At 61.0% G+C, this 12,461-nt stretch overlaps 1 protein-coding gene across 3 annotated transcripts in view; it reads left to right on the plus strand.

Moving 5' to 3' along the window:
* Positions 1-12,214, plus strand: part of PLXNA1 (plexin A1) — a 49,799-nt gene extending 37,585 nt beyond the window's left edge. For 2 of the 3 annotated variants that reach the window (XM_047742723.1, XM_047742717.1), the window contains exons 24-32: positions 2,023-2,169; positions 2,280-2,439; positions 3,279-3,382; positions 3,655-3,751; positions 4,092-4,282; positions 4,471-4,640; positions 6,563-6,775; positions 6,889-7,039; positions 8,751-12,214. In XM_047742723.1, coding sequence (XP_047598679.1) covers positions 2,023-2,169; positions 2,280-2,439; positions 3,279-3,382; positions 3,655-3,751; positions 4,092-4,282; positions 4,471-4,640; positions 6,563-6,775; positions 6,889-7,039; positions 8,751-8,846 — 1,329 coding nt within the window. In that variant the 3' untranslated portion in view covers positions 8,847-12,214. Of the gene's footprint in view, positions 1-2,022; positions 2,170-2,279; positions 2,494-2,590; positions 2,764-3,278; positions 3,383-3,654; positions 3,752-4,091; positions 4,283-4,470; positions 4,641-6,562; positions 6,776-6,888; positions 7,040-8,750 lie in introns of those variants that run through there. The other variant, XM_047742734.1, reaches the window with a different exon arrangement.
* Positions 12,215-12,461: the final 247 nt, after the last annotated feature.

Below are 12,461 nucleotides of genomic sequence, written 5' to 3' on the forward strand. Positions count from 1 at the left end.
GCTGGCGCAGGTGGCCTGGGGCTCACTTAGACTGTGGTTGCTTCTTCACTGTGGACCTCGGCTGCTGGGGTTCTCACTGAGTCGGGGATAGCGGTGGACCCTTGGAGGTGCCTAGGGCAGGGTCTTACCCTGAGTTGGGGGGAGAGGTGTGGGTGGGGCACAAGGGCAGGTGAGAAGGGGCAGGAAGTCAGGTAGATGAGGGACTTGAGCACAGGTGTGAAGGAAGGGAAGGAGTTAGCCAGACCAGGGGAGAAAGGCCCTTGAGGTGCATGCCAGCTCCAACCTGGGGGAGCCGGGGGAGCCGAGCCAGGGCTTGTCCCATGGGGCCCACGGTGGGAGGGGACAGCAGCACTCTCAGAATCCTGGGCACGTAGCAGGTGCCCTGTAAGCAATGTTACTGTTGGGGCGCCTGGATGGTTCAGTGGGTTAAAGCCTCTGCCTCCAGCTCAGGTCATGATCTCAGGGTCCTGGGATCAAGCCCCGTATCGGGCTCTCTGCTCAGCGGGACGCCTGCTTCTCCCTCTCTCTCTGCCTACCTCTCTACCTACTTGTGATCTCTGTCTGTCAAATAAATAAATAAAATCTTTAAAAAAAAAAAAAAAAAAAAGCAATGTTACTGTTGCACAAAACTGGTGGCCGGTGACAGACTCGTGCCTTTCTTGTGGAAACTCGCTTCTGTGCAGATTGCAAAGGGTACTTACGTGCTTGTAAAATGGTGCTCTGTAAGCCGAGGGAAGCCCTGCCTCTGTTCCTTCCTGTCTGGACCTGACTCTCTGCCCCCAGAGAAAGGGGGCTCATTCTGACATCCGGTCTGAGAAGCTGGGCTGGCTGTGTGTGTGCTGTATGAGTGGGACTCTGGAGCCACAGATGGACGGAGTGCATGGGCCTGGTGCTATTTGAGGGTTGTGCTTTAGAATCGCTATCGGGGCCTGCTTTGTGGAGGGGTAGAGACATGAGGGATAGTGAGTAGAGGGACAGGGACAGGGAGGCCACGTTTACTCAGAGCACCACTTCTTCCAATTCCTGTTTGCCCCTTCACCATGCACATGAGGGAACGTACTGGGCCGGACGGGATAGCCCAGGGCCACGAGGGGGCAGGTGACTATGCTGGGACTCCCTGCCCAGACCTGCTGCAAGGCCAGGCGCCTGAGACTTGCCTACGCTGCCTTTGTCCACAGCAGAGACCTTGGGAGAAATTTCTGGTTGTAGGGACAAGCGGAGGCAGAGGCTCTGAGGTGGGGACACACTGAGCTGTTGGAGGTATAGGCAATGGCCTTGGTGGCCGCAGTGTGGGGAACCAGAGGGAAAGTGGTCAGAGGCCAGAGGGGCAAAGTGGACTTGTGCCAAGTGCCAGGGGCCCCCTTCAGGGCGTCTTGGCCATGGGCTCCTGTGTCCCACAGTGCTGGACAGTCACTGCTCCGGGTCAGTGTGTCTGCACCCATGGTTGCATTGGCTTACTGTCCTCCAGTGATGGAAGGAGGGGCGGTCCTCTGCCTGCAGGGCTGGGTCCCAGCTGGGTGGGCCTCCGACATCCAGCCTGCCACCTTGGGCAGTGCCATGCGGCCCAGGGTCCACCGTGCCTGGGGCTGTGGGGAGCCTAGGCTTTGTCCTGTGTGTGGTGCTGGCTGCTCCTCTCGGGCTCCGACAAGCGGGGTTCTGGAGCACAGGCAGGAGGCTGTGGTGCTGGGCCCACTGAGGCCTGAACTGGGGAAGCTTCGGCGGGGAGTGTACCAGCCTGGGTCTTATTGGTATAAACCCAGCTTGGCCACGAGGCATTTCTCTCCGTGTGCTCCCAGCCCTCGTGGTTGAGGCCACGCTAGAGTTTTCACTTGGAAGCTCATAGGGGCAGATTGAGTGGCTCATTTATTCTCTTGCACTGTCTTCATGGGGCTCTCAAACCAGGGTTCCGCTTGCCTCTTTCATTGCGGGAAGCGCGCACACAGCTTCGTGGGGGGCGGGGGGGGGGGGAGGCGGAAGCCCCCAGGTATCCTGGACACTGCCTGACCCACCTGCCCTCTGCAGGAGTGCGCGGGGGAGCCGCTCTTCATGCTCTACTGCGCCATCAAGCAGCAGATGGAGAAGGGCCCCATCGATGCCATCACGGGCGAGGCCCGCTACTCCCTGAGCGAGGACAAGCTCATCCGGCAGCAGATCGACTACAAGACCCTGGTGAGCGTGAGCCCGGCCATCTCATGCAGCCCTGCCCTCCCTGTGCCCCCCAGCACAGCGTGCACCCCTGGAGAGCCAGGGTTTGATATGGCCCCCTTCCCTGCCCGCAGACCCTGAACTGTGTGAACCCCGAGAACGAGAACGCACCCGAGGTGCCGGTGAAGGGGCTGAACTGTGACACGGTGACTCAGGTCAAGGAGAAGCTGCTGGATGCTGTGTACAAGGGCGTGCCCTACTCCCAGCGGCCAAAGGCTGGGGACATGGACCTGGGTGAGCCTAGCTGCGGCTTGGCAGTGGTGCCACTGGGGGGCTCCGGGAAGTTAGGTTCTGTGAGCCTGAGGTTGCAGGGCAGCCCTGGGGTACTGTTAGAGGCCACAGGCAGTGAGCCGGATGCTGGGTGCTGGTCTGGAGGTGCTGGAAGACATGGGGGGTTCTGCGGGAAGGGCTGTGGTCTGGGCTGAGCTCGGGGAAGTTGCTGCTAGCCAGGGTGGAGGGGAGAAGCAGGAAGTCCACTTTAGGAGCCACTGTCCTGCAGGGGAGAGAGGCAGGGAGTGGGTTCCTGTGCATTGTAGGAGCTAGGAGGCTGTCAGAGCTGGCATGGGGGGGCCACTTGGCTCATGAGCCAGACAGGTAGGGGCATCTGCAGAGCTGGAAGGGCTAGAGCAGGCAGCAGAGGTAGAGGGCCTGGGGGTCCCGTGGTAGCAGTGACCAGAGAAGCCAGAGCTGGGGCCTTAAATGCCAGGCCAAGGAGGTGGGCCCAGAGCCCTGGAAAGCAGGACATGCCCACAGCAGGGCAACTGCCATGGGGCGGGGGTAGGGCTGCCAGAGGAGGTGTGGGTGGGGAAGGGACACAGGACCTCCCTGCAGTGGTGTGTGTGTCCTGCTCAGATCCAGAGCCGGGAAGGGAGCCTAGCCTCGAGGAGGGGAGAAGCCTTGTGTTTCCCTTACTCTGCTGTTCCAGGCCTCTCACTGAGTGTCCACAGGGCACCCTGTCCCCTCGGGGCCTGTCCGTCCCCTCCGCTGGGAGAGGCCAGGATCTGGCAGAGGGAGCAGTAGGTGGGAGGCGCCTGCCCCAGTGGCCCACCCCTCCAGCGCTCTCTTCCCTGCAGAGTGGCGCCAAGGCCGCATGGCCCGCATCATCCTGCAAGATGAGGATGTCACCACCAAGATCGACAACGACTGGAAGAGGCTGAACACACTGGCTCACTACCAGGTAACCCCCCCGACTTCCTGACCTTCTGGCTAAGGCTTGGCCTGTCCTCCTGGGGCTCCGGGGCAGTGCGGGAGCCAGCGTCCAGGCCCCTCTGGCTCTGGACAGTACATCCCAAGAAGAGGATATAGGGGCCCACACAGCCCTGCAGGTGCACTGCTGGGGAAACTGAGGCTTGGAGCAGTGAGGCGACTGGCCTCCAGACTCAGAACTGGAACGGGGGTGTCCTCTGGGCCCGATGAGGGGTCACATGTCTCTTGGTCCTCTGCCCGCAGGTGACAGATGGGTCCTCGGTGGCCCTGGTGCCCAAGCAGACATCCGCCTACAATATTTCCAACTCGTCCACCTTTACCAAGTCTCTCAGCAGATATGGTGAGCGAGTGCATGGGGACAGCAGGGCCCACAGGCCTGGGTGGGCGCCTCCCCGCGGCTCCCTGCACAGGCTGGGACGGGGCTTCTTTATGGCTCGTCACTTGGAGAGATGGCTTTTCCCTCCAACGTGGAGGCTCCCTTTCCCTGGATCATGCATTAGTGGTCCTTTTGCTGTTGCCTCAATGTCTCTATCTGTCCCCAGTAACCCAGGGCGGTGGGGCTGTTGACTCCACAGTTTTCAGCTTGGATCAGGGAGCTGCCAAGGCCGCCCAGCCAGCAGCAGGGTGGGCATGGGTGCTAGGCATGGAGGGCACCCCACTGACGGCTGGGGTCCCCACAGAGAGCATGCTGCGCACAGCCAGCAGCCCCGACAGCCTGCGCTCACGCACCCCCATGATCACGCCCGACCTGGAGAGTGGCACCAAGCTGTGGCACCTGGTGAAGAACCACGACCACCTGGATCAGCGGGAGGGCGACCGAGGCAGCAAGATGGTCTCAGAGATCTACCTGACGCGGCTGCTGGCCACCAAAGTAGGCCTTGGTGGGCGGGTGGTGGGGATATGGCAGGGACACCCAGGCCCAGGCCTCAGAAAGCCGTGGTCAGAGTAGATCCCCTCCCCCTTGGCCTTATCCTATGGCTGCATAGACCTGGGTGCCTGAGATGGCAAGGGGGCAGCCCGGTGGCCCTCCTGGAGCTCTGTGCCCTCTCCTGCCTGCAGGGCACGCTCCAGAAGTTTGTGGATGACCTATTCGAGACCATCTTCAGCACAGCGCACCGGGGCTCAGCCCTGCCGCTGGCTATCAAGTACATGTTCGACTTCCTGGACGAGCAGGCGGACCAGCACCAGATCCACGACTCCGACGTGCGCCACACATGGAAGAGCAACTGGTAGGTTCCGGAGGGCCGGCGCGGCGGGTGCAGGGGTGCGGCCCGGGGGCAGGGGATAGGGCTGGGGAAGGTGGGGGCTGCGGGGCCTAGGCGGGCTGGCCCCAGGGACAGGTTTGCCCAGGTGAGGAGAGAGGCCCCCAAGCTCACCACACCCACGCTGAGGCCATCCCCTCTGTGGGCAGGCCTTCCTGATTCACCCATCTTGGGGGTGTCTGCCGCCTCCCCACCCAGGTCCTCTGCTCCAACTTGCAGGACTTGCCTTAGGGGTGGGGAGGTGGACACGTGTGTGTGTGTGTGTGTGTGTGTGTGTGTGTGCCTGTGCATTCACTAGTGTCTCTGGGTGTGCGTGGCTGTGTGAGGGGGTGTGAGTGTGGGCTTGTGTGTGAGAAGCTGGAGCAATGGAATGGGCCATGCTGGCTGGCTGCAGTAGGAGGACAGTGAGAGCCAGCGCTCCGGAAGCTCTTTCCCCGCCCCACAGGGCCAACAGCCACTGCCCACGCTGGCTTTCATGTCTCTGAACTTGACCTTGGGCCCCAGCACCATTCACCCTATCCTTACAGGAGCTCCTGTGCATTTGGCCTCTGGCCTCTTCCTCCCTTGTCCCCTGGTGTCCTTAGCCCTCCTAGGACTTTGAGCTCTACACGCTGCTGCTTCACAAATCTGGGATGGAGCCTTGGCCCTTGTTGGGGCCTCCAGCTCCACCTGTGCTCCGTGAGAGGGTTCCATGGGGCATTGGAGAGGAGGCAGTGCCATACAGGTCTGTGTCGTTCAGGGTAATTTTCTGTGATGATGGAAAGTTCTAGATCTGTGCTGTTCAGAGCCTTGGCTAGCAGCCATGTATCACTACTGAGCATTTGATATAGAATGAGTGCAACCAAAAATCTGGATTTTTAACTTCATTTGATTCTTTTTATTTTTATTTATTTATTTTTAAAAGACTTATTTATTTATTTATTTATTTATTTATTTATTTATTTATTTATTTGACAGAGATCATAAGTAGGCAGAGAGGCAGGCAGAGAGAGAGAAAGAGAGGAGGAGGAGGAATTAGGCTCCCCGCTGAGCAGAGAGCTCAACTCTGGGCCCGATTCCAGGACTCTGGGAACATACCTGAGCCAAAGGTAGAGGCTTTAACCCACTGAGCCACCCAGGTGCCCCTAATTCTTTTTTTTTTAATTTTTTTATTTTTTATAAACATATAACATATTTTTATCTCCAGGGGTACAGGTCTGTGAATTGGCAGGTTTACACACTTCACAGCACTCACCATAGCACATACCCTCCCCAATGTCCATAACCCCCTAATTCTTTTTAATTTAAACAGTTAACTTGGGCTAGTGGCTTGTGCATACCTTAGCTGATAGCTGTCCCAGAGGGGGATTTTGGATGAAGAGGTCAGCTCTCTGTGGGGCTGTGTCTCCTGGACCCCTTCCCAGTCTTGCTTCCAGGGCCCATCTGGGCAGGAGGGGTGAGCCAGCCCAGGTGTGACCTGCCTTGGTGGTGAGCCTTCTCCTGGAGGGGAGCCTGTCTAGGTTTGAGCCAGCCCTAGTGGTGTGCCTGCATGGGTGTGTGCCTTTCATGGGGGTGAGCCAGCCCAGCTGATGTGAGCAGGCCTAGGAGGGCTGTGGCCATGTGCAGGGGGAACCCAAAGGTGAGGGGGCACTGTTGGGTCTGTACGTCTCATCTATGTATGCCTGTGGATGCGGGGGGGCTACCCTTCAGGAGATCCTGGGAGGTAAGGATGCGCTCACTGGGAGTCCTGGCTCTCTCGGGGCCTCAGTTCCCCTACGTCTGTGGACGTCTATGACCAGTGTGAGGGTCGGAGCCAGGAGGACTGCAGGCCCTTGGGATGGGTCCTTCCCTATGCCAACCGGAAGGGGTGCCGAGGCCCTGTCTGACTGTGCACCTGGGCATACCCACAGCTTGCCTCTGCGCTTCTGGGTGAACGTGATCAAGAACCCTCAGTTCGTGTTCGACATCCACAAGAGCAGCATCACAGACGCCTGTTTGTCCGTGGTGGCCCAGACCTTCATGGACTCCTGCTCCACGTCTGAGCACAAGCTGGGCAAGGACTCGCCCTCCAACAAACTGCTCTACGCCAAGGACATCCCCAACTACAAGAGCTGGGTGGAGAGGTAGGCAGCACCTGATGGGCAGGCGGGCGGGGGAGGGGCCAGGACCCCGCTCACCGCCCCCCTGCCGCCCTCGGCCCATCGGCTGCCCCAGCCCACCTGCTGCCCCCCGACAGGTACTACGCAGACATTGCCAAGATGCCCGCCATCAGCGACCAGGACATGAGCGCCTACCTGGCGGAGCAGTCACGGCTGCACCTGAGCCAATTCAACAGCATGAGCGCCTTACACGAGATCTACTCCTACATCACCAAGTACAAGGATGAGGTGAGCATGTTCGCTGGTTCTGGCCTTCCCGGCTCAGACCCCTGCCCGATGCTGCCAGGCACACGCCCCCTGACAAAGCCCCTGCAGCTACCCCGGCCCCTCCTCATGCCTCAGGCTGGCTGGGCGCCTCCTGCTGTTCCCCCTCTGCACCCAGACTGGCCTCCTCACTCACTAGGGCAGGGAGGGAATGCTGTCGTGACTCCCTGCCTGGCCTGGGCTACACTAGCTCAGGGATCATGCTTCTGTCACCGTGGGGCATGGGGGAGTGGACGGCTGTATCTTTCCCAGGTGGAGACTGTGGGTCAGGTAGTGACTGTGCCCTGAGGGCCCTGTTTGCGGGATTTATTGGCCTGGGTGGCTGTCTCCAGGGCAGGGCAATGGGCCTTTCCTCAAGTTTCAGCACCTTCCCCCATTGACTTGGAGTGAGGCTTCAGGAGGCCTCCTAGGCATCTGTGCCGACCTGGGGCTCCGTGAGCTGTTTGGGGAGGAAGGATGGACTTATAGGCTGGACTGGAGAGGACACAAAGGCCTGGAGCAGCAGGATGGGCCTGGCCAGTGCTAGGGCCCTGAGGCCAGTGTGGGCTCTGTGGCAGGACCATAGAGGCCAGGATGCTGAATCAGCTGGCCCTGGGGGAGGAGTAGGGAAGACTGAGGCACGGTTCGTCCCTTGGTATGCAGGCCTCAGGGAACTTGGGCTGTTCCCCGAGTGAGATGGGCAGTCAGGGTTTGGAGCCGTAATTGGAGCCAGATAGCAGGGGACAAGAGGGAGGCAGGGACCAGCAGATGCTGCAGCCATGCTGCTGGAATGTGGGGTTCAGGGGCTGGGTGTTGCCTCTCTGACTGGGTGTGGGCCCATCTCCAGACCTGTGGCTGAGTGAGAGGAAGTAGGGCAGGCTGTAGGAGGTATGGGTCTCAGGGGCGTCCAGCTATTCAAGCATGAGGGGGCAGACTGGAGAGTGCAAGAGTCTCGGGCTCTGGGCCCAAGTCTGGGGTTGGCAGTTGAGAGAAGGAGGCACCTATGTAGGCGTGGAGGAGGCAGCCGCAGAGGTGAGTCCAGAGCTGGGAGGGGCAGGCAGAGCCTTGGGACTGAGAGCCGGGGACAGGCCACGGCCGATGGCCAAGTGCCGAGGAGGACAAGTGACCTGCAGGGTGGGGACTGAAGCCCTCCTTCTTGCAGCCCTCAAGGGGAACCGGGAGGAGCTAGCAGTCCTTTCTGAGAAGTTCTCCTGTAAGGGGTGCAGAGAAACAGGTGGTGGGTTGGGGGACTTGGGTGCAGGGAGGTGGTGGCGGGCTGGTGCTGGAGGGCTGACAGCCAACAGGACCCAGGAGCAGGGGCAGAGGGTCCAGCAAGCGCTCAGTGCCTCAGGCGGAGCTGGGGTGCAGAGCAGGCTGTGAGAGGTGTCCATGCCCCAGGAGGCCAGTCCCTGCTCAGACAGACCTACACCGAGAGGGCTCCAGGGCGGGCTCTGATGAAAGCCCGGGTTGGGGGACAGGGTCGGCATACTGACCTGGGGGACTCGTTCTCCACACGGGGATCCTGGGAGTCAGGCTCAACCCAGGCCCCTCAGTGTGGTGCCAGCTCCAGAGTCCCTGCAGGTCGTGGCAGGGTGACATGCTTCCTGGGCACCCCCCGGCCCAAGATTCCGTGTACCCACCCCATGGGAGTAGGCAGCCCCGGCTGGGCCCGCTGACGCCCCGCCTCCCCCTGTAGATCCTGACAGCCCTGGAGAAGGACGAGCAGGCACGGCGGCAGCGGCTCCGGAGCAAGCTGGAGCAGGTGGTGGACACGATGGCCCTGAGCAGCTGAGACCCTTGGCCGTCACCGCCCAGCGGGAGTTGAGCAAGAGGGCCCGCATGGGTGGCCTCTGTCTGGCAGCCAGAGCTGGGAGGCCTCGGAGGCAGCCTCGCCCTCAACTGTGCCTATGCCAGGGCGCTCGGGGCCGGGCATGTGGTCCAGCATCCTCCTGGCCCTCCACCTCCTCTTCCTGCCTGGCGAGGGCCCCGACTCTTCGTGGTGTGGGTGACCGTGCCTACAGCACCTCCCGTGCCCAGAGCTGCTCACCACAGGGCGGGTGGGGGGAGCCCCAGTGTGACCAGGGACTTCTTGGGAGGAGAGGGTGACCACCAAGGACCTGGGGGTATGGCTGGAGCCCTCTGGGAAGGGGGTAGCCGGCCTGGTCCATCTCCTTGAGGCTGTGCTGCTGAGGTCAGAAGGGCCAGGACGAGGGGTAAGGAGGGCACCCGCCGTTCCTGGCGTCTTGCGTGGAGTGGGAGGCCCGGGCCCCGGATGGCATCCCCGGGGGGAAGCCGAATGCCGGGGGCCCGGCCAAGAGGAGCTGAAGTCGTCCACCTGCCGCCGCCCACCTGCTGCGTCTGGCACCCCCAACGCTCGCTGCTGCACCACCGCCACCGTCCTCCCAATTCACCGCGTGCTCGCCGCGGCCGAGGCCGGAGCGCCACGTCAACCTCGCCCAGACAGGCCCCAGCTCCCTCCTATGGAGGGGCTGCAGAACGGCTCGCTCAGCGCCCCCACGTGACTTCCAGAAGGACTCGGTGACTCCTCTCCTGTCCTCAGGGCTGTGCCTCTGGGAGCCACTGGGGCCTGGGGCTCCGGGCCATGAGCGCACGTTCCCATTATTTATTCCCCTGCAACGCCGCTCCTGGCACCAGCCCCTGGGTGGGCTGTGCTCTCCCCGGCTGAGTGGGGCTTGGGAGCAGCCCCCGGCCACCCTTCTCCCTCATACCCCTCTGTGTCCCCTGCTCTCCATGCCCACCTTCAGCGGCTTCCAGTCCAGCATCTCTGCCGTGCCCCTCACGGGCGGCGGGACATCTGGGGGACTTGTTTTGGGTTTTTTTTTAGGGGAACTCTCTGGGTGGGCACTCGGGGCTGTGGCAGGGCCCCTGGGAGTAGGACACAGTGACCAGAGGGCCTGGAGGTCGGCTCTGCCCATCTGGCCCTCAGTGAGCAAGAAAGAACACATTTTTAATTAAAAGAACTCTGTACATGTATATATATATACACATATATATATATGTGGCTCTAGCCTCAGTCTCCAGCCCCAGTGGGGTCCTGTACAGTTAACTGGAGGAGGAGAAATTTTATGATGTAGAATAAGGAAGTTGAGGCAGTGGGAAAGCAATACCAAATGGTCGTGGAAGTGGCCAGGGCCTCCCTGAGTGGCGCCCCCAAGGCCTCTGCCGCCCGACCTGCGGGCCACCCTGTTTTCGTTGTGACGTACAGAGGAGAGAACTCGCCGGCCCCTCGAGCGTCCAGGGCCGGGGCCGTGGATTCCTGCATGACCGTGCTAGCGTTTAGTCTGACTTGAACTTTTTAAAACTGCAAGTGTTGAATACTAGAGGTTGTTAGACCCCGTTTTTTATGTTTTTTTTAATTAATCAGTCACTTGTGAGCGCAAACAAGCGGCCTGACCCCTTTTCATGTTCACTTTTTTGACGGTACTCAAGATTCCCATGGACTTTAAGGGACAGCTAACTGTGGCCAGCCCTGCGCCCACGGGCTGCCCGTCTTGGGGTCCCCCCTCCTAAGCAGCGTGAGCCACACACTGGAGATGAGGTCAAGGGCCACTTCCTTCCGTGGGGGAGCTCCATGAAGGCTGAGCGCTCCTGGTGCAGGAAGCTAATGGAACAGGCCAGACGGGGTAACATGGGCACCGGGCAGGGCTCGGGCCTCCCGCTGCAGTGTGTGCCCTGCTGGAGCTCAGGCAAGCCCCCTGCCCCAACGCAGCCCCTGTGGACTCGTCCCTGGGCAGCCGAGTTGAGGCTGGTCTGGCTGGAGATCTGGCTGTCTTTTGGTAGCCGCTCGCCTTGGCCTAGATTCTCGTCCCCGGGTGCACTCCTGCCTCCCCTCTGATGTTGCCTGGCTGTGCCTGGGGCCAAGCCTCCGTTCCCCTCCCCCCGGAAAGTCTTCCCAGGGTGCCGGCTTCTATGCGAAGCCCCCGTTCTTCCAGTTCCGTGAGGGTCAGGTTGGGGCTCCTCAGCCCCTGTATCCCTCCTGTTCAGAATCCAGTTCTGACCCCTTCCTCTGCCCTCCCTGGTCCCCGCAGAGCCGAGCGCTTGTGCCTGCCTCTGTGAGGTGACAGGTTCAAGGGTGGGGCCCTCCCTGTGCCCTTGTCACCTGGACGGTGGGCAGGCAGGGCAGTGGTAACAGAGGGAGGCCAAGCACTTTAGCAGTACCTGTTTACATGCGAGCCCATGGAGCTGGTCCCCAGCCTGCCTCACCCCTGCAGCAGGTCCCATGCCGGCCTTCCTGCTGGTACATGCTGTTAGGCCCTGCCTCTTCCTCATCACTACTTCCCACGGCCCTCCCAACTCTGCAGCACCCTGCCGGCCCCTCTGCGTGTCCCTCTGGCAAGGGCTCTCACTCCAGGCTCCGGCACTGGCACGGGGGCCTGGCAGGGGCCTGGAATTGAAGCCCTGCTCTGCGCAACGAGGGTGGGCGCCGTTGCCTGGAAGGCCCCTCTGCTGCCCCAGGGCTCGGGGGATCCAGGCCTCAGTGTGGGAAGCAAGGGCTCCTAGCCTGTCCCAGACACTGCTGCTGTTGCCTGCTGCAGGCCACGCCTATCCACCCCCCTACCTGGCCTTCCCTGTGCTTCCCTGCCCTTCCCCGATCCACAGGGTCTCAGGAGTGCCCCCAGACGACTTACACCTCCGTCTGGGAGCCTGGTCTCTCCATATACCTCGAGCTTGCCCTTTACTCCCCAACCCAGGGCCTGAGGGGCTGGGACTGGGGGCTGTGGAAGAGGGACCTGGGGGGCCCAGATGGATGGCCCCAAACCTCCCTCCTGCCCTCCCTGATTTGGCCTTGCTCAGAGTACCCCCACCCCAGTTCCCCAGTTCTGGATCTGATGGCTCATGTCGTTGGTGCTACACAAGCTAGAATAGATATATTTAGAGAGAAAGAAAGATATTTTTAAGACGAAGCCCACAATTAGCTGTCCTTTAACACCACAGAGCCCCCACCCAAAAGAAAAGTGATCACTTGGTGGGCCGGAGCTGCCCGCCCAGCTATCGCTGTCCTGCAGGAGCAGCGTGGCTGGCGGGGCGGTCGCCCGCGGATTGTGTAAATATACGGCTATTTCCTATTTTACTGTTCTTCAGATTTAGTACTTGTAAATACACACACACATTAAGGAGAGATTAAACATTTTTGCTAAACCTCTTGGCTCCGAGTGTTGGTTGCTGGGAGCGCTTGGGGGTGGGGCCTGTGGCCCAGCAGGTGCACCCCATGCTCCAGCCTTGTTGCCTGCGTGGTGCCAGGCCCCTTGCCTGCTGGGCTGGGTGCCCGACTGCCCCCAGTGGGGTTCACACCAGCACAGCACCATCACTCCAGAACTGCCCGCAAGAGGAGGCTCTTGGGTGTCTGGGGACCTCGGATGCACTCTGGAGCCACCAGCGAGACGGA

The sequence above is a fragment of the Lutra lutra genome, chromosome 1 (assembly GCF_902655055.1).
Source record: "Lutra lutra chromosome 1, mLutLut1.2, whole genome shotgun sequence".
Classification (NCBI taxonomy): domain Eukaryota; kingdom Metazoa; phylum Chordata; class Mammalia; order Carnivora; family Mustelidae; genus Lutra; species Lutra lutra.